Source organism: Fundulus heteroclitus, chromosome 8, assembly GCF_011125445.2.
Source record: "Fundulus heteroclitus isolate FHET01 chromosome 8, MU-UCD_Fhet_4.1, whole genome shotgun sequence".
Taxonomy (NCBI): Eukaryota; Metazoa; Chordata; class Actinopteri; order Cyprinodontiformes; family Fundulidae; genus Fundulus; species Fundulus heteroclitus.
The window spans coordinates 10,856,448-10,878,185 of record NC_046368.1 but is presented as its reverse complement, the minus strand read 5'-3'; the positions used below and the strand labels follow the sequence as shown (position 1 = coordinate 10,878,185).

The window sequence follows — 21,738 nt, the reverse complement described above, 5'->3', positions numbered from 1 at the left end:
ATAGCCAAAAATAACAGACGCCCACAAACATACACGTAATGAATCTAATCTAGTATGTGCTTTAAGCTGATCTCCCCTGGATGCCAAATCTTCTGTATTCAAGCACCTGCTTTAGCACATCACTCATAATGTGATTAATTTTTTTTTTCAGATAGTTCCTGAAATATTGTGAAACTTCACTCAATGCAACGGACACTGCCGATCCAGTAAAAAAAAAATCAAACTGCTGAAGCTTGTTCTGAAAAAAAAAAAAATCAGATAACAGTCTGAGCATGCTCATTGTTCAGGGGGTCATTAATGACACACCTGACCAACCTGACTGCAAGCGTTGCGCGGGCTCTGATTGGCCACGGCACTTGACTTTTACTGTTCGGTTGCCGCCTTTTTCACTCCTGCACTGACTCAAACATCCCGGTCCAAAGATCGCTGTGCTGTTTGCTCTAAGCATGAGAGGCAGCTGGATCCCACCTCTTCCTGAATTAAAAGTAAAAGCTCATAAAGCGCTTCTATCAACTTCTGTAGCATCTCACCAGTCGGCCGCATTGTCTTACATGTGGCTGGAGGCTCAATAAAAACAGTTTTGAACCGCGTGGAACGAGTTTTGTGCTAGATCTTCCATTTACAGTCAAACAGAAGCGAAGGGAGGGTGGAGACCTGAAACACTTCCTTCACTTTGTTTGACCCAGTGCTCATGTGCACGGGTACTAGAGGCAATTCAATTTCAGTTTTTGCTTAAGGTAAGAGAATTACTTTAATTTATTTAAAGACTTTTGGAAACTAACTGGTGCTTGGTACTTTGGTAGACCAGCATCCTTAACACTTTGAGTTTTAAAGCGTGTAACATGTTACAACTCACACGTTGCAAGGTTTCTCTGTAGCTCTTAGCAAGGGTTGCTTTTTTTCCTCCCCTGTAAACAATGAGCCCCAAAAAAGAGAAGGGGAGAAAACAATGTCCAAAAAATAGTCTGCGTTCTTTCTATGTAAATAAAGGTGATGTTTTTTTTCTTAATTTGTTTAAGTAAAATATTGTATGCTAAGCTCAAGCCATTACAGTCAGAAATTAGAACATTAGACATAACAAATTGTGGAGGATCGGGTGCCTGGCTAATTTATTTATACATCTTGTATGATTATTTAAAGAGAGATCAGTCATTTGCTACAGGAGCCCTCAGATCACAGTTGCCAATTGCAACGCCTGGATAGATGAAAAAAGTGACGCGATCCTAAATGAGCACACTGAACAGTCAAAACCTTTGAGACAATTTGCAATTTTAATATTTTTTACCACACTGAAATTTGTTACTAGCTTGATGTCTAAACAACTAAAAAGGAAATGGCTTCTTGTGTTATAATTGTGTGATATTTTATAAAAAAAAAAAAAAAAAAAACTTTTTCAGGGATAAAAAAATGGAAAACCTGATCTAGAGATGGGATCGGTGGAGTCGTACTTTGGCAACCTGCGTGGAAAAGAGAAACAGCCGGGTGAGCTCTATTTTTATGTTATATGTTTAGTAACTTTGTGTTAAGGTGATTGGTGTTTTGACATACACAGTAAGCTTTAGCATGTCTGAAATAATGTCTAACCTTTACTTAAATTAAAACTGACATTCGTTTTCCTTCTGCTACTGTAAAACATCGTTCCTTGAATGCTTTTATCAGAGGAGGAGAGGCATGTCCGAGCCAATGACAGACCTTTCAACCGGTCGTACAACTATGCAGTAAGTACATGCTGCAGTAAGCATTTACACCATAACCCAGATCTGCCTTACAGAATAATGAATCACCCTCTGAACCTTTTCGCAATCTGTCATATTGAAACCACAACTTTCAGAGTCCATTACTGGAATTTTATGAGCCACACCAACACATTGTAGTGTATTATTTTGAAGAGGAATGGAAAGAATGCATGATTTTGAATTTCTTTTTATTTTACTTTTTTTTTTACAAATACAAAAGCTGGAAAGTGTTGGATATATTTCAATTCAGGTCCCCTCTAACCTGACTCCGCCAGATAGATTTGCTTTGCATATCCATCTGGAAACCTTCCGTTGAAGTAATTTTTGGAAGGGGCGAAAATACTGGTTAGCTGATTGGCCTAAGTTGGTGATAGACGGGCCAAATGAACCAATCAGATTCGTCGTCGCTCTGTTACGAGCGACGACCAAAACACAACCACAAGCCAAGCTACTCTTGCTGCTGCAGGTAAAGGCTCGTTAGCTCAGCAAAGAAACACTCTGTAATTCCGATAAAACTTGCTCGATAGCCACGCTAACGCTAGTTTCATCGGCTGACGCCGCCATGTTCTGTAGACTGAACTGTCGCGCTTCTTGTTGCGTCACACCTCAACCCGCCTCAAAGCCAACGCTGATTGGACGTTCGTTTGGTGAACGGCTCCAAATTTTCTTTAACGGAGAGTAGCCAGACTGATCTGCGAGTGAAACCTTGAAAGCTCGCGAGATCAGGATGGTCTCACGAGGCTAGGTCCCCTCTACTCTGGCGCTGCTTAACAGAATCCAAGTCAACAAACTTCCTTCCAAACTAATTTAATTAGTAAATAGTTTCCTTTTGAATATTTGAATCTCAGTATATATGCGCTTGTTCAGCAGAGACCTCAGAGGTTTGTCAGGGAACATGAGTGAACAAACAGCATCACAGAGAGAGCAAGACAGCAGACGGGTCAGAATAAAGTTTAAAATCGAGTTAGAGGCATTTTGACCTGGACATTTGCCCTGGACGGAGAGGTTACACGGCTTGGCCAAATTCCACTCTTCCATAAGATCAAAGATAGTAAATACTTAAATAATTTAATGAAATTATTATTATTAAAAGAAAACTCTAATTCATAATAAAGCATATCACCAGCAACGCTTCATTGAAAAATTGTACGTTAAAAAACACAATGCAGCGCTACGTTACTTAAAAGGGCCACATTCTCATGTTTAGGGAAAAAAAAAATGCAACCATAAAACAAAACCAATTCTCCTCCAACCCATACATACGTAATGAGAGGACCAAACTGGTTAATTAGTTATTTTGGTAGCTCTGCATTCTTCTGGACATATTCATGTTATGCTCTGTGTTCATTAATGACTTTACCTGATAACGAAAGGGAGGAATGCGTGTACTGGTTGTGATTACAGACAAGAACTCTGTACATTAATCCTGAATTTGGTAAGACCTACTCAGAATGAGACAAATCTGTTAAAATACAGCCTGCCTGTCGGAAGATGGTCTGTTCAAACAGTCGTTGAGGAGTTAGAGGATTGGTTGGACCCATAATCTTTCCTACTGTCTTGATCAAAGTCAGAATCAAAGCATTTGGTTTCAGGTTCAAGTTATCAAACTAGCATGCAACGCTGTACCTCAACTGTACCTTAAAATGTACTCAATTGTCGCTCTATAGATTTTTACCAGAATATCTGTACAAATACCAAACCGCCAGAGTCTGATGTTGTTAATAACGCAAGCCTTGAGCATCTTTCAGAGCACCGTTAACTCCATTATGAAATTGCAAAGATTATAGCACAACAGCAATCCTACAAAGACATCCATCCGATTACGTCGTTTAGGTAAGGATTCTCTAGCTAAAGTGGAAGTGTGTCAATGTTTGCCATGATAAGTGCTGTCCGAATAGTGCATTCAGTTAGGAAGGAGGTAGGAACAGAAGCCTGTAGTCTCCCTCTGATAATAATTTAGCATAGGAACCTAGCAATGTCCCTAACTGGCACTGAGGAGCTATAAGGAATCCCACAATTCTTTGCGCGACATGACGTATGAGCACAGCCCACCTCATAGATATTAACGAAAATGGCTGGAGGGAAGTGAGCACGCACTTTGTAGTTCATTTTGGGAAGGCTGTAGGCCTGAATTTAACTAGAATCATCCATGTTCGTTTCCGTCACGAAATGACATCAGCGTTAAAGGTGGTCCGAAATCAGTACCGCAGTCCAGAGATTCTTTCCTACCCGCGGTAGAGTTCTTACTGTTGACCCCATGGAAGGTCAAGGAACAGGAGCTAGGAGCTATAACTAGATGTATCCGGATGGAGCCGTGGTCCATCTGCCTCAACTGACGGGTTGGGCGAGGGTAGCAAGAAGACTTGCAGCCGTAACTGTAGCCAAAGATGGTTCGTTAATGGATTGACCGTGGAGACGTGGATGGAAAAGCACGCCGCACTTTTCAGATTTTTTATAAATTAGATTGAAATTTGTGCTTGCAACGTGACAAAATGTGAAAAGTTCATGGCCAATGAATACTTTGGCAATGTGCCGTACTACTTGTAAAAATTTTGATATACTGTACGGTATATTTCCGTTATTTTCTGGTGAACTAACCGTTATGTGTCACTTCCTCTTTCTCAGAACAACGCCATCAGGACCTCCAAGTACAACATTTTCACCTTTCTGCCTCTTAATCTGTTTGAACAGTTCAGGAGGCTAGCTAACGCTTACTTCCTGTTCCTCCTCCTGCTTCAGGTAGACTTTTGTCCTGTTTCTCTGCGTTCCAACATCGAGTTTTACCATTTCATGCCACTAATTATAGCTACAAACTTCTGTATCCGTATTTTCAAACCTATACTTTCTGGTTATGCCATGCATGAATAACTTTGTAAGTGAAAACAATTCCACTTCAAGTAAAATAAATTTGAGCTTTTATTTTATTCAGTGTTTGCATTCTTTGTCGACCGAGCTATTTAACAGATGAAGTAACAACTCCGGGTTGCTCTGTGTGTTCACAGTTAATCCCAGAAATCTCCTCTCTGTCTTGGTTCACCACAGCCGGGCCTTTGATTTTGGTGCTGTCCATGACAGCGGTCAAAGATGCCAGTGATGACATAGTAAGATAAAAGCGTTACCATTTTAAAGAACATTCTAACCTTAACCGTGCTTGCTGTAAAAACAAAAAAAAGCATAGAACAAAACAAAACAGACATCTGAGTAATACCTTTTTTATTTATTTATTGTGTTCGTTTTGTTTTTCTGCCAACTGAGTAGAACAGGCACAAAAGTGACCGGCAAGTGAATAACCGCATGGTGAACGTCCTGATCGATGGAGAGTGAGTGATTTCAGTGGTCAAACATTAGATCACACATTTGTAAATTATTGACAGCTGATAAGGAAGTAATTGTGGCAGTTGTAAAGGGTGTGTGTCTTGCACCTTTTTTGTCGAATGATTGGATTAGTTATTTATTCATTTATTTCTCTATAGACTGAAAAATGAAAAATGGATGAACGTTCAGGTCGGGGATATAGTTAAACTGGAGAGCAATCAATTTGTTACAGTAAGTAATGGCTAAATCAATTTCACTAATGAGATTAACATTTTGAAATATAGAATCGCTGGCTTACGTCTTTTACTGTAACGTCGCGACTTTCTCAACTTCTACTGAACTTGTAGCTTTCAACCAAACCACTCACAGAGGTTATGTATCTCAGGCAGACCTCCTGTTGCTGTCTAGCAGTGAACCTCTCAATCTGGTTTATGTGGAGACGGCTGAGTTAGATGGGTAAGTACTGGGCATCTGTTTGCTTTGCTCACACACATCGGTTGCCTCCTTCTTACATCCTCCTTGGTCATCCCCAGCGAAACAAACCTGAAAGTGAAACAGGCCCTGACTTCCACAGGAGAGATGGGAGACTCCATCGAAGCTCTTTCCGCCTTCGAAGGTAAGGAATTAGGTAAAATAATCATGCATTAAAGATTCGGAGCAAAACTCATGGTCAGAGGAAAACAAATGAAAAATAATGTTATGTATGTTAAGCTGTCCAAAATCAATGAAAGTGTATATTAAGTGTTCTTTTTCCCCAAAACGTTATCCAAATTATTAGGATTTTCCCAGAATTTGGAGCAAATTGGTGATACAACTCAGTTTACTATGGAGCATACAGAATCTACTTCACATACCCGATGATTCCAATCCCAGTCTGTGGTGGCAGTGGTTTTCAATTCAAACATATGTTTACTTTTCTTTTTTTTCTTATAGAAATAAAGCTAGGGAAATAAACACATGGAAGTTTAAACAAATACATTTCTGAATCTGTGCAAGTCGATTGCTTTCACAGCACAGAGCCAACACATGTGCACAATTCACAATGTCTTTTAAGAAGGAGTAAAGTTGAGATTTTGAGAATGTCTTCCAGGATTCCCTGATATCCTGTTTGATCTTGTTAGATTTTTTTTATGAAGACATGCAAGAAAATGCTGTATTTCAGGTCTAAAATACATGCACAGGTGGGCCACAAACCTCACTCACAGAGCCATGATCTTATCATCTGGGCTTTCCCACTTTGTTTAAATGCATAGAAATATTTGTGCATGTAAGCTTTTGTAGAAAGTAATACAACATTCTAAAAAAAAAAAAAAAATCATGTAATTAATTATTTTGTCAGAATTTACCAAAGGATAAGTGGATGTATGGAACTATAATTGACCTAAAACAGTAAAACTTTAGACAGAGTTAATGTCAGACAGTAATGTATGTCCATAAAATGTCTATCCTTTTTGATCACTTTTTTTTAACCCGTTAAAGGCTTAGGTTGGCGGAACACATTATAAATGGCACTATGGGTATGCTGGTTTTAAAAAGGTATTAATCTGTCAGTCTGAAATAACCTGCCAACGATGTTGGACTAACTGGAAAAGGAGGGATCCTGGTGATCTCTGTAACGGGATGTTGAGCAAATGTTTAAGGTTTCTTTAAAGTTGGCCATTGGAAAAATGTTTGGAAACCGTTCCACAATAACGTCCTATGGATGTTTACTTGCCAACACGCAGCAAACCTTTGGCAGACATTCACAGAATGGTTCCTTCTTAAATTATGCTCACAGCTGGTACATTGTTGTCGATTTCCGCGTACAGCCGTGTTTGATCACTTAGAATTCTCCTTACCTGTTGAGTTTGACATGTTGCTAACATTTGTGCTTTCAGGGGAAGTGCGATGTGAGCCTCCAAACAACCGTTTAGACAAATTCAAAGGTACCCTGACTGTGAATGGACAAAACTATGGTCTGGACAATGATAAGATACTGCTCAGAGGATGCACACTGAGAAACACAGAGTGGTGCTTCGGTCTGGTCATCTTTGGAGGTAGACTCTTCTCTGTTGCTTGTCACAAAGTCTCTCATTAATGGCAGACATCTAGATTTCACTATTGCTGAAAAGGGCCCAATGTGTAGTTTATCAGTACCCTGAGAGATATACTTTGAGTCTAGCTGCCTAAGATAAGAACCTTGTTAATTTTAACATGGGGAAAGAAACTGCTGTTTACAAGTCAAGTCTACACCGGTCCCCCAGATGGCACTAATGCTACACCATTTTGCCCATGTGTTTTTCAAAGAACCAATCAAAGTAAAACCCATAACAATGATTCAAGTTATATTTGTAATCATTTTTGTTAAGTTTTGAAAAGTTACTAAATAGTTAAATCTGAACAGCTCCTGAATTTTTACAGGTTATGAACTGATCATTTCAACATGGATTTAATCTGCATATGTGCTGCCTGTATAGCCTTGACAACTATTGAGTTTTTTGTTTTAAGTCTTTTATATATAAAAAAGGAAGGCCATATGGAAAAATGTAAAGTCATCAAGTGCTTAAAAGGTCCATGTATGTTTTGACAGTTTGATGTTCACTTTGAAACCAGCAATCAAAAACAAAAAGAAAAAAATGGGTGGTTATTTGAATTTCTTCTCAATTAAAACATAAAATCTCCTGAAAAGAAGGGAAAAAAATGACATTTGTTTTTTGTATTCTGGCACCCTTCACTCGTGATGTCAGCCCACAAACGGTGTGGCTGTTATTTTTTTTAAGCATCTTATTTCATACTAGACAAATCAATTCTAAAGAAAATCCTTGCCAAAATCACCCACCATTTAGATATGTGTTTATTTAATATCTTCTTTCTTATCAGCATTTGTTTTGCAGTAAAGATAATAGGAAAATCAAGCAAAATTTAAAACTCACTTCAGCTTGTTTTGATTGTAAATATGGGCTGCATTTACATTAGAAATGTGTTTTAAAACTTTAAATCTTTTTTTTTCATTATTTCAATTCAGCTCAAATCAGTTACAGTTTATTAATATAATGCCAATTCACAACATGCCATCTCAATGCACTTTACAAAGTCAATTTAATCAAATCATACGGACAGACTGGTTAAAAAGTTTTCTATCCAAGGAAGCCCGGCAGATTGAGTGATTAGCTACATTTACATGGATAAAAGTAATCGGAATAATGGACCGATCAGACTAAAAAAATGTAGCGTAAACAAGCCAATTGGAATATGAAGATCGGATTAAGCTTGACGGGAATGAAATTGTAATCCAAATGAGAGGTGTGGGTTATGCTGATTGATAACGTGCATATAAACACTTGTCAGGCTCAAGTTATTCTGACCCACGTGCGCTCAACGTAAACAGGATGTATTTCCGTGGGAAATATGTCGGGTAGTAAAACTGTCGGGGATCCCAATACAACCTTTCTGTTCGAAAAAATAAAAGAGCTCAAAATTGTTGCTTACTCAGTAACGTTTAAACTGTAATTAGAACATCGTGCAAGTCCAGCCTGGGCGCTCAGAAGACAAACAAACTCGTATAATACTGTTTGTAAACTTTGTTTACTATTTTTTGTTGTTCAGCAAAGGTGGAAGTACTTTTTCTTCTGTGTTTTTCTTAGGGGAATTTGCTAACTGCGCATGTCAGATTGGTTCTATTATGAATAAAGTAACAAGGCAGCCTGTTAATTCTTCCTCTCTTGTTCATGAAGGCCCGTCTCACCTGGTTTCGTAGATTTGGTAGCAAAGGAAGAAATCAATTATCAGAGACGAAACACTTAAAACATACATGCATTTGTTACAATTGGAATTCCAAATGGAGACAAACACTTACAACGTTACCATAAAGCTTCATTTAGTATATGACACAAGTCCCTCTCCACGGTGTTGTAAGCGATTCGTCTGCTCGAACACAGCCTAGATTCCCAATTTAATAGACTGACCGGTCCCTTCCGGAGTGTCCGGGTGACGGTGAAGTCCCCGCAGACATTCCGTGTCGAGGGGCTCATCTGCTGACAGATCATAAAAAAGCTTTCAAACCGTAAAAGTGCCCCCATAAAACATCATGTGACATTGTGCCTGAACGGACCTATTGTTTTAAAATTAATCTACAAAAACCCCCATCACAAGTCCAAGCCACTGTTTAATGATAACAAGGTAACTCTTTGTGCTTTAAAAAATGCCTGTCCTCCTCCTAAAAGACATAACCACAGTGGACAGTTGTCTGCATCGTGTTGTTGACTTTGCAGCAATCCCTCATACCAAGCATCCAGCGACAGTGGAGTGGAAAACTGCCCTTTAACAGGAAGAAACCACCAACAGAACCAAGATCAGTGCGAACGGCCATCTGCCACGACCGTCTGGGGGTGTGAGAAGAAAGAGCACAAAAAAGAACACAGAAGCTCTGATCCAGGAATAATTGATATGTTGGAGAGCGTAATGTCAGACTAGCTTCATGTGTCTAGGAAATAAACATAATTGAGCAGAGTCTCTGAGCCAGTTTTCAGGTCAAGGGGGATGAAAGAGAGCACAGATAGTTTGTTGAGAAAAAAGTTGCACTATTGCTGGTTTCTGATGATAGCATCAAATTACCAAAACCTGCACAGACCTGAAAGCCATCTCTCCTGAATTATGTTTCGATCTGAACATGATAGAGAATCTCCACAGGTCCTGACACCAAGCTGATGCAGAACAGTGGAAAGACAAAATTCAAACGGACCAGCATTGATCACCTGATGAACGTCCTGGTGTTGTGTGTAGGTGTTTGCACACACAGATAAACCAAAGCTACTGTATCTTTTGGGTCACTACGCATTTACCTTAAACAGCAGTTTTAGGTACCCTTTTATGAATGACATCACAACAGACTGAAAAACTATAACTTTAAGGTTAAGTTAGTTAATGTGTCTACTTCACTAGATTTTTGGATTCCTGTTCGCCTTGTGCTTCATTCTGGCCATCGGCAATGCCATCTGGGAGGTGAAAGAGGGCTCTGTTTTCACGGCGTTTCTTCCACGAGATGCAGGCGTTAATGCTGCGCTGTCGTCCTTCCTCTCCTTCTGGTCTTATGTCATTGTCCTCAACGCACTGGTTCCAATTTCCCTCTATGTCAGGTACACGTTGGCAAAGAAAGATGATGAAATCCAACGGAAACATTTTGTTTTTTTTTGTGAGATTCTAACATGTGTTTGTGCACGGATGTCAGTGTGGAGATTATTCGTCTTGGGAACAGCTACTTCATAAACTGGGACAGGAAGATGTATTATGCAAAGAATGACACTCCTGCACAGGCGAGGACCACCACGCTCAACGAGGAGCTCGGCCAGATCAAATACATCTTCAGTGACAAGACTGGCACTCTGACACAAAACATCATGGCATTCAACAAGTGCTCCATCAATGGAAAAAACTATGGTAGGCAATTTAAGTCTAAAAACCACAGTGACACTCGGGTTTGGATATCTGATTCTCATATGTCTCTTTTGTTTAGGGGATCTGTACGATTTTTCTGGACAAAGAGTTGAAATAACGGAGGTGAGCGCGTTTCTTCGTGACTTTTTTTTTTTTTTAAGCACCCTAAAGGTCTAATCATACAACTTCTTTGTAGAAAACACAAAAAGTGGATTTCTCCTGGAACAAGCTGGCAGACCCAAAATTCACCTTCCATGATTACAGCCTGTTGGAGGACGTGAGAGAAGGAAACCCCGAAGCTCAAGACTTCTTCCGCCTGCTGGCTCTGTGCCACACTGTCATGCCAGAAGAAAAGAAAGAGGGTCAGATTATCAAAGTTTTTACCAACAGCAGTGCTTTTCAACAGAAGCAATACCTTGAACTGAACTGTAGAGATTAGAAGTCTTTGGTAACATAAATCATTTAAAGCTTTTTGAAACTCATCGAGTGCAATTTAACTAAAACACAAAGATCATTAGGCGATGCATATATTATTTAAAAAGTTGTGATTGCAAGACTGGAGCTTTTGATTATGTTTTTTCAGCACTAAGTCTTTGTAGAACTCCACCTGCTTGCTACGTATCGACTTGCAGAAGCTTTCCAAATCCATCAGATTCGGAGGACTTCTCTTCTCCACAGCCCTCTTCAGATTACCCTACTTTAAGTCTCATTTTTGGTCAGATTTAATGTTGGCCTTTAGGCTTTCCTGAACATTTTACTTAAATCATTATTTTGGTGAATTGGAGTAAATGCCCCTTTTTCTTCTATTCAATTTACTTTATCTATGTATATAATGCCCATTCACAACATATGACATGTCAAGACACCTCTACTGAATCATACAGGCAGAGTGATTTAAATGTTTTCTAAGGAAACAAGCAGATTGCATTAAGTCATTGACTTGCAACATTCACACCTCCTAGATTAGCGTGTAGTCACAGCGGTCAGTCGCTTGCATTGTGTCCTTGAATTTGCAGCGATCCCTCATACCGAGCACGCATGCAGCAAAAGTAGAAAGGGAAAAACTTGCCTTTAACAGGATAAAAACCTCCAGGCTCAGTGTGAGCGGCCATCTGCCTTGACCGGTTGGGGGGTTGAGTACGCACAGCAGAGACAACAAAGCAAAAACACAGAAGCACTGTCCTAAGAGCACTTTCTATGTTGGAGAAAGGTTAAAGGGTAATGGCAGTACTAGCTCCTTTAGTGGCTCAGTCTCAGCTGATTTTCAAGTCTAGAGAATGAAAGAAATGAGTGAAGTCAAGTATTGTTTTCAAATTGAAAAGTTTTCAAAAAGTTTTCATGTTTCTATGCCTCATTCTTAAACAACCTGTCCTCTTTACCACCCGGTAGGGGAGCTGAACTACCAGGCTCAGTCTCCTGATGAGGGCGCTCTGGTCACCGCAGCAAGGAACTTTGGATTTGTGTTCCGCTCTCGCACACCTGAGAGCATCACCATCATGGAGATGGGCCAAAAAGTCACGTACGAACTTCTGGCGGTCCTGGACTTTAATAACGTGCGGAAGAGGATGTCAGTGATAGGTCAGAGAAAACTGTGAAAACATGGTTTTTATGTGCACTTCTACAGACATCCCACTTTCAAATGTTCTGCATCTGTCCATTCTGTCTAAGATGTCATTTTGTGCTGTTTAACAGCCGTGCTATAAATTCAGGAAATAAGTATTTTGTCATAACATTTGTCCCAATTTTTCTTTTACTATGTTCCTCAGTACGCAGTCCTGATGGCAAGATGACCCTGTACTGCAAAGGTGCTGACACCATCATCTATGAAAGACTAGACCGCTCTTGTAAAAACCTGATGAACGTTACTACAGGACACCTAAATGTAAGAGATGCATTCTTTGATATTTAGTTTATCTACATCTTATGCTCCTTTTTAATTCCTTTGAACCATTTAACCACATCAGGAATATGCAGGAGATGGGCTACGTACTCTTGTACTGGCCTACAAGCACCTGGATGAGAAGTACATGGATCAGTGGACACAGCGCCACCATGAGGCCAGCACGGCCATGGAAGGACGGGAAGAGAGTCTCGATCAACTTTATGAGGAGATCGAGAAAGACATGATTGTGAGTTCATTTGCTCAATCACTTAGAGGAATGAAGGCTTGACCAGCTGTAAAACCGAAAAAAAAAAAAAAAAAGAAATCTACATTATGAGCTCAGTTTCTATTTATCTGTGGTTTCCAGCTGTTGGGAGCGACAGCTGTTGAAGACAAGCTGCAAGACGGCGTACCGCAGACTATTGAGCAGCTGGCCAGAGCTGACATCAAAATCTGGGTGCTGACTGGGGATAAACAAGGTAGACGTCACTAATTACCGCTCGCATGAAGCCCTTCAAGAGAGGTAAAACTTTGCGGGTATATGACGCCGATTGCCAGGAACTAAGTCGGGATAAGTATTCAATGCTGACAGAGTTTACTAAGCAGATCTGTTCTTCACATCACAGTTGCTTTCATTGTTGTTGCTAAACAGAGACAGCAGAAAACATCGGCTACTCTTGCAACATGCTAAGAGAGGAGATGAAGGAGGTTTTCATTGTGGCCGCCAACACCGCTGAAGGAGTCAAACAGGAGCTGCAGTGAGTCAATCAGTAAAAGTATTGTGAAGCAGTGAGTGTATAACTGTTAAGGGTTTTGTTGTTTTTGCCCCACTAAGCATGCACTCCTCATAATTGTTGTAATGAACCTGTGTGAAATAAGTCTTTTTCAAGATCAAGGATCCTGTTGTTCTGAAGAACAAAAACTTCCCAAACATTAAATTCTAACTGATTACTTATTGTTGAGTAATTGTGAAAGAAAATTCCTGTTTTCAGGTTTGCCAGAAGGAAAATGTGTCCGGGAGCTGCAGAGGAGCCATCGGTGACCAAAGCTCGTGCAGGTCTCTTTTGGCTTCAGAAGACGGAGACGGTGCCGGATGAAAACGTTGAAGGGGAATATGGTCTGATAATAAATGGACACAGCTTGGTGCGTAGGTGCTTCATTTCGATGAAGTTGTCTTTAGCTCTGCAAAACGGTTTTGAAAACTATGAATATATTGAAGTTTTCATATGAATCAATATTTTTGTAACAATTAGGACTAAAAAGTAATTATCTAAAGGTATCGTAATCTTTTGAAGTAAAATCAATACAAACTCATCATGCTGCGTTGCAGGCACCCAGATATATGTTGTCCATCCCGTGAACTTCACAGGGGGGTCACCCAACTATGGCTGAGTAACAAAACAGTCTGCTGCTGCTGCTACTGAAAGTTTAAAACTCCAGTAACATGGCAAGCGCATCCAGAAAAGAGCCTCTGTAGTTGAAAAGGCAAAGGCAAGACAGAAAGGAAAAGTGGAACAATACTAAGAAGTGACCTTTTCCCACAGAGGAGGGGCAAAAAAGCTGAGATGAACTGTGGCGATATCTGATATTGGAAAGGGATTTCAAAATTCAGCACCCTATTGATAGTCCCCTATTGAGATGTGTTTCATCACCATCAGTGTGCATTGGCGTCATACTTGTGTTGGTATGAACTGATGTAGGGAAACATCCAGTGCCAGATGGCTCAGTTTAGTTTGAAATAGTGAAAGCTATCCGTACTAAAGAAATGAGCGGCTGATGTGACAAATGATAATAAACAAGTAAACTATAACAAATGATGGACCGAGACTAAGGCTGGAAATTAAAGCAGAAACTCATCAGAACCCATAGCAAACAAACTTACTGGCTCTAGTGGATCACCAGAGAAAAGCTAAATTACCAGAAACCTGGAAATGAAACAATTACTGTTGAACACAAATGTCTGAATTCAAGATACATCAAAAATGTAACACTTTTCTTTCTAAATGAGTGCTGATGGTGTGGATCTTCATTGTTTTGCCACATTTAATACAATGGAAATATTGTCACCCTGTAATTGGTTGTATCTTTCTGATCTATATTACAAAGAACCTTATATGTTAAAAACAACAACAAAATGAAAAAAGGCAAACCAAAATAAAAACAAAAAAGGAAATATACTAGTGCGAAGTCTTTACTCGAGATGTAACACATTCTAATTTTTGTAAAGCTCTCATAAATCACAGATCATGCAAGAACGAAGCTTTATTTAATGTAGAGTATTCCAGTCCAGGATTTACCAGATCTATTGTGCTTTTTATTCTAGTTGAATTCCAAGGTGGTCCTAATGCCAAAATGCATTTACATGATGTAATTATTACTTTCACCAACACATAAAGGTTCATATTTAGATTTAGTGCAAGGAGTTTGTTCTTTGCTCCTTCCATAAAAATCAAATCAAGTGCTCATCAACCTATGTAGTTTTGGTTTTGTTCTAGTTGAGATGAATAAAGGCAGTCCTTATCAGAAAACCTGGAAACGACCCTTGAGCTTTTCTCTGAATGGAAGCTCATATGAACTCCAGCGTTATTAGCAGCTAACAGTGAGCTGGGCTTGGTATTCTCACAGGGACTTTAAATCACTTTATCTTCTGTCACTCTGTTAGTGTTTCATTTTCCTATTGAGAACCCAAAATGTTGACAGATAAACTATTTTAAATAAATAGATCCATCGTTAAACTTCTTTTATTTTAACCAAAGGCTGTCGGGTACATAATATAGCTCTATTATTCGACTATCCTTTCAAAAGGACAACCCTATAGCTCCTTTCTTTTTTGCCTCAAAAACTTATACAGGTTAGCTAAGATAAAACATTTGCCTTTACATCTGGAACAGAAAAATAGTGCTGATAGTACTTGATCAGCTCGTCACTTAATTTGACCATATTTTTAGACCTTTTTATCTCTTTAGACCCCTTGTATTACATCTGTAAAACTGTACGGCCCCTTCCTTTTTTTTCCTTTGCAGGCCTTTGCACTGGAGAAGGACTTGGAGTTGGAGCTGCTGAGGACAGCGTGCATGTGTCAAACAGTGATTTGCTGCAGGGTCACCCCTCTGCAGAAAGCTCAGGTCGTTGAGCTGGTCAAGAAATACAAGCAGGCAATCACTTTGGCCATTGGAGATGGAGCCAATGATGTCAGCATGATCAAGGGTAAAATCTGCCAGTCCAATCGAGCCAAAAGGCTAACATCAATCTTTTTTTTTTTTCTTTATTCGTTGAGGGAGATAATCTTCTCCTGCCTTTCAGCTGCTCACATCGGAGTAGGAATAAGCGGTCAGGAGGGCATGCAGGCTGTTCTCTCAAGTGACTTCTCCTTCGCTCAGTTTCGTTACCTCCAGCGCCTCCTGCTGGTGCATGGGCGCTGGTCTTACCTCCGCATGTGCAAGTTCCTACAATATTTCTTTTACAAGAACTTCACCTTCACATTCGTGCATTTCTGGTATGCCTTCTTTTGCGGCTTCTCTGCCCAGGTAAGTAAAAGGTCTTACAATAAGTTTGCATAAAACCTGCTCATTGCATGCTGCGCACATTTCTTAATAGAAATACATAACTTTGTGTGACCTATACTGTAGATATACAGTTTGTGACACTTTGTAGCAATGTCTTAGGTGTCAGGTTATTGTAGTCCTTAAATTATGGCTAATGTTCAAACCAGTGTGTCCAATAGACAGCAATCCTTTTGTCATTTTTTTTCGTTTATCACACTGCAAAAACGGAACAAAAAACTGTCTTGAAATTAGTGTATTTGTCCTTGATTTGTGAAGGTAAATAAGACGATCTGCCAATGGAAAGAGTATTTTTGCACTTAAAATCGGAACAAATCATCTCCATCATCATACTGCATCAACTGCAGTATATCTAACTATCTTATTTTAGGGGTCAAAATACACATTCCATTGGCAGATCATCTTATTTACCTTCACAAATCAAGGACAAATACCCTCATTTCAAGAAAATGTTACTTATTTTTAGGTCTGTGTTTGCAGTGCAGCATCTGTGTACTTTGGGGTTTCCTATCCTTTCACCATATCAACTTTTTCATCTCTATCCAGAGAAAAAAAAAGTTACAGAGAGAAAAAAGACTCTATACAAGAGTTATTTATCTGATATGTATTAATGATGTAAATGTTGTCTTTGTCAGACTGTGTATGATGAGTGGTTCATCACGTTGTACAACTTGGTTTACACGTCTCTCCCAATCCTCAGTTTGAGTCTCTTTGACCAGGTATGGACTTCATAGAAAATAGATCGTCAACGTGAAAACTGTGAGCAATTCATTAACATCTTAAGAGCTTACTGTAGTGTTCTGAATTCTCTGCAGGACGTAAATGACCGTTGGAGCTTCCAGTATCCCCAGCTCTACGCTCCTGGCCAGCTCAACATGTATTTCAGTAAAAAAGCCTTTGTGCGCTGCATGATGCACAGCTGCTACAGCTCTCTGGTCCTCTTCTTTATCCCCTGGGCCGCGATGCGCGACACAGTCAGAGACGACGGCAGAGATCTGGCAGACTACCAGTCCTTTGCTCTGCTGGCGCAGACCTGCTTGCTCATCGTGGTGAGCGCACAGGTGAGACGAAAACAGCGCTAGCAACTGGACATCATGAAATTATGATGAGAGCAGAAGGATGAGCAATACAAAGGGACGCAGACATGGCCAACAGTTATCTTCAGTGAATTCAAATATGTTAAAAATCTCAACAGTGCAGTCAGGTTGGTTTTATTATGTACAGTATGGAAGACTTGAGGGTGATGTCACAAGATTTTGTCTTTAGAGCAGCTGGGGCAAAACAATTTGACTTTCTTTATCCAAATACAAACTCTAAAATATTATTTACATTCTGCATGGCTGGGTTTCTTCCTTGGCCTGTTGCCCCGTGACTCAACCACAGATAAGCGGAAGACAATGGATGGATGGATGGATGGATGGATGGATGGATGGATGGATGGATAGATGGATGAAGTTAGCAAGGGATTTACGTATTAACCTTTAATCTGAACAAGTCAAGTTCAAACTCATACAATAAACCAAATGGAAGCACAGTACAAGTCATCACCCCTCCCTTTGGTTGGTAAGGTTTTTCCCCCTAGTGAGGCTGATTAATAGATGTGTTGCCATGGCAACACATGAAACAGGTGACCTCAAACAGAAGCCTCCACAACTAACTCCCTGAAAACACGAGATGTGCAGAAACAGTTGGCTCCTTCAAATCCAGGCTGAAAACATTGCTGTCTACTGAAGCTGCCCCCATAAAGCCCAAATACGTTCTTTCATGACTTTGCTTTAATTTGCTTGAATTAGTCATTTTTTAGGTTTCTGACCTTTTATGTGATGTTTCATGTTTTAAATGATTTGTTCCATGTTTTTTTTTTATCTCTGCTCCTTGTTTTTTTCCATTTGAATTACTCAAGAAATTATAGTGTAAATGTGTTTTTTTGTTAAGTTAATATTTACTGACTTTGCTATTAACTGTATTTGATCAACATTCAGAACAAATTCATCTCATTGTAAATTGTGAACATAAAACCTTAAAGTTGTCATGTTTATATTAAACAAGATTTCCATCTGTGGCCAGAACTGTATAGTGAAAACTACAATTTTTTAAGCTGCCCTTTATAATGCTAAGCTTTAGAAACATTGCATCTAAATGCAAATAGTTATCTACATCATAAAATACTGAATGATTCCGATTTTAATGTTTCAGCTGTGTTTTGACACCTATTACTGGACAACTGTGAACCAGTTTTTTGTGTGGGGGAGCCTGGCTGCCTACTTTGCCATCACCTTCACTATGTACAGCAGTGGCATGTTTCTGATCTTCACCTCCGTTTTCCCCTTCATTGGTGAGTACGCAGTGATACAATGTAGGACGATGGCTTTTGCTGCATCTGCTTATAGATGAGAAAATAAACTCAACTATCTGCGTAACTTTTCTTTTATGATGTTCTTCCCTATGAGCAATGCATGTCTTCAAAACAAAAGATTTTTAGTCCTTTGAGGTTTAAAATAAATTTCTAAAGAATTACAAGCATCATGAATGGTAAAAATATAAAGGTTTCATAATGTAATTAAAGATAGAGATCAAAACTTTTTTTGCATGTATATAGTTAGAAGTAAATCTAAAATATGAACTATTGTACCTTAAATGATTGCACCATTTTTTTGTAATTAAATGCAATATAATAAAACTGTTGAGAGAATTTTAGGACATAGTAAAGAAAACAAAGTCGCTGTCACACGCTGGGTATGAGGAGGGTAATAGACCTTATGTTGCAGTTTACAAGCATTGGACTTTTCATTTAAAACTCAGACGGGTTATCTGCAGTTAAACCATCCAACGCTTGACATCCTCAATGTCATCCATTTCCAGTTTCTGCATGCACTAGTGTTGGTTTATGCACAAACATATATGTTTTTCTTCGTCTTTCCTTTCCTTAACTATAGGCACAGTCAGGAATTCTTTGAATCAGCCAAATGTCTGGTTGACCATATTCCTGGCTTCCCTTCTCTGTGTCCTGCCTGTGGTGGCCGTGCGCTTCATCCTTATACAGATCCGTCCGACTATCAACGACAAGGTGAGGAAAAACACCTGAGAGGGACCATGTTGTATGGATTCGGTAGTTACACATCTAGCTTAACGGGTCCCGACAAACCAAAACCTAAAGTTGCGTTGTGTTTACTTCCTCTACAGGTGAGGTATAAGATGCAAATGGAGGCGCTGCCAGCAGCTGCTCCTCGCCGTCCAATGAGGCGTGTCAGCACCCGGCGGTCCGGCTATGCCTTCTCCCATTCTCAGGGCTACGGTGCTTTGGTCACTTCGGAAAGATTCCTCTTTAAGCGACCCCTTAAGAGTCTGCTCGCCTTTTCGGTCCAGACAGACTCACCCCTGGCTACGAATCAGCCACAGATCTTCCGTCCAATACCGGAGGAGCTTGAGGGGTCACAGAGCTCTCAGAGTTAGGACGTATGTACGCAAAACGCCGGAACACTTTCGAGGGCAGGTCTCCAACAGATTCTAAATAGTTAAATTTCTCCCCATCCTTCTTTGCAAACACTTTAGATCGGATTGTGAAAATTTGTAAACAGCATTTTTCTAGACAGATTTTCAGCTGGATATCTTGGCTTTGACTGGGCCATTATAATGCAGGTGATTTAAGCTAAACCATTCCACTGCAGTGCTGGGTTTTTTATACTTGGTGTACAGTTAGAAGGTTACACCTCCTCCCAAGGTTCAAGTGTTTTGGAGCCTCAAACAGATTTTCTATCAAGATTGCCCTGTAGTTCCATCCTTCTTCCCAGCAACTCTGACCATTTTACTGAAAAGTAGTGTCCCCAGAACGTAACGCTGTAGAGATGCCACTCTAGGGAAGCGAAGGAGTGCTGAGGCTATAAGCGTCACGGCAAACTGGGAACAGGGCTTCGGGCAACTTTCTTTTCAATTAATAATTTTCTTCTTGGCACGCTTTCATAAACACTTGTCTTGTCAATGCATTCTGCAACATGAACCGTGGACCTCTGCAGCTCCTCCCGAGTAACCCTGAACCTCTTGGCTGCTTTTATGATTGATGGACCCCTCGCTGGGCATGCCACCATAGCTGGATTTACATATCTTGGTCAATTTGGAGTTGTGACATCCTTGTTCCATTTCCGGATGATGTGTAAAGTTGAAGACAAGGTTAGATTATAAAACAATATACTGAGCTTTAAACATAGGGCAGCACTGTTCAATCATGCTGTTCACTAATATTCTCTAACAAACCTCTGAGGCCTTCACACAACAGCTGCATGCCTACTAAGATACAACAAGATGCAGAGGATCGTCTTTATTTAGTAATGAGGCAACTTCAGGGGCAGTTAGCTGTACTGGCCTTTATCTAGGGGCTTTAAAAGTAATATGGGGTGAGTACTTATGATCACCACCCTTTTTTCACATTAGGTACAGCTAAGCCAAAGAACATCCACACTCCTCCCATGTTTAAATTTAAAATTATATTGATTCAACCAAGAAGTTTGTGTCTTACAGGAAATATTATTTTTAATTGGCATTACATCAATTAAAGCCTTTGTTGTTCTCCTAGGTGTTTTGATGATTTATCTATGAGTTCCTGGTCTTTGAGGTTAAAATGCCTCCTTCCTCCTTCAGCTACCTCCACAGTTTCTCTATTAGAAGCTGGCAGTCTTCCTGAGCCATTCCAGTTTGTTAATATTACTTCCAGTGGAAAGAAACATGTTGCTTAAATTACATAGTAGTAAAATAAAATAAAAAAAATCTTTGAGCTTTACTGCATGACTGTCTCTACAAGCCGACTGTTGATTTTTATTTTATTCTATAATTTTTTTCAACACACCTGTACTTAGAGGAACATCTCACTGCTATTTAATTTGTATATTTCGATTCGGACGGTCTGACAAATAGACCTTTTTAATGCACCAGTCATATTAAGTCTGTCTGAAATTGGCTTCATTTTCGTTTTAGTGTCATGGTATGTGCATCATGCAAGTACAATAAATTACTTTTTAATCTTTTTTAAAATGGCTTGTCTTCATGTTGTGCTTGTTCTTTTGATCTAATGCTGTTAAAGTATGTCGTAATGCCACTATGTAAAGAAAAGTGACCCTGTTTCTAAACCACAGACAGGGGGCAGTATTGTCTATTTAATTCCATTTTTTAAAAGAAGCAAAGCTGAACGTTCATCCTGTTAAAAGAACACCTCCAACAAGCTCTATCCTAAATTAATGTATTTTCAAGTTATTTTCATGACGATTCTTTATTTCAGTGTTAATCCAATTCATGTCCATATTGGATCATAAAAAAAATGCTCTGATTTACTAGCAGTTCTACCTGAATCTTACTCAAAGATGATCGCTGACACAAAATCCTTTGATTTCCTTCATAATTTTCAAATGGCTGATGAAGGCACCAGAAATCTGCTTGGTTATTAGAAATATTTGGCAAGGCGTTTGTTTTGGAAAACCAATACACATGCTGTACCTCTGCTAGATTCATACTGCATGCAGTTACAAGCCCTCTACACTGCTTTTTGTCCTTTTCTCCCACTCACTCTGCTTTCTCTCTCTCTCTCTCTCTCCTCCCACATATCCATACTGCACTGTGCATTTGTAGAGCCGTTCATAAACCGAATTCAGCCACCGCAGTGTCCTCTGAGGCAGTAAGTAATGACCTCGCTGGTGGAAGCTGTCCCGCTATGGCACGGCTCCAGAAGAGCTTTCATTTTGCTTCACAAGAGCAGATGGTGTGGATCGCACTTTATGACGCTGTGCAGACATGCATTATAAAGGAACACAGTGAGGTCTCGCTTGGCTAACAAGACACCCGT

At 39.7% G+C, this 21,738-nt stretch overlaps 1 protein-coding gene across 2 annotated transcripts; it reads left to right on the top strand.

Annotated features, from left to right (window-relative positions):
• Window positions 1-414: 414 nt before the first annotated feature.
• Window positions 415-19,804, top strand: LOC105929324 (phospholipid-transporting ATPase ID). Of its 2 annotated transcripts, none has more exons than XM_036140096.1 (28): window positions 415-737; window positions 1,398-1,482; window positions 1,660-1,718; window positions 4,362-4,384; window positions 4,779-4,837; window positions 4,995-5,056; window positions 5,210-5,282; window positions 5,437-5,507; window positions 5,585-5,667; window positions 6,929-7,087; window positions 9,720-9,808; window positions 9,972-10,165; window positions 10,258-10,466; window positions 10,543-10,586; window positions 10,660-10,825; window positions 11,853-12,041; window positions 12,230-12,345; window positions 12,428-12,592; window positions 12,713-12,824; window positions 12,998-13,103; window positions 13,338-13,488; window positions 15,369-15,552; window positions 15,649-15,872; window positions 16,544-16,627; window positions 16,724-16,969; window positions 18,105-18,243; window positions 18,845-18,975; window positions 19,092-19,804. In XM_036140096.1, exons 3-28 carry the CDS (start codon window positions 1,672-1,674, stop codon window positions 19,359-19,361), a joined length of 3,396 nt encoding a protein of 1,131 aa, XP_035995989.1. In that variant the 5' UTR covers window positions 415-737; window positions 1,398-1,482; window positions 1,660-1,671; the 3' UTR covers window positions 19,362-19,804. The 2 variants fall into 2 exon arrangements, with proteins under 2 accessions (XP_035995989.1, XP_035995987.1); XM_036140094.1 differs by having other exon boundaries at window positions 4,362-4,475; window positions 4,739-4,837.
• Window positions 19,805-21,738: the final 1,934 nt, after the last annotated feature.

Bases quoted from the DNA above. Each gene is read 5' to 3' on its own strand.
- LOC105929324 (XM_036140094.1), top strand. From the start codon at position 1,428: ATGGGATCGGTGGAGTCGTACTTTGGCAACCTGCGTGGAAAAGAGAAA. The intron at 12,593-12,712 runs GTGAGTTCATTT...TGTGGTTTCCAG, and splicing joins AGATCGAGAAAGACATGATT to CTGTTGGGAGCGACAGCTGT. The intron at 15,873-16,543 runs GTAAGTAAAAGG...TGTCTTTGTCAG, and splicing joins TTTGCGGCTTCTCTGCCCAG to ACTGTGTATGATGAGTGGTT.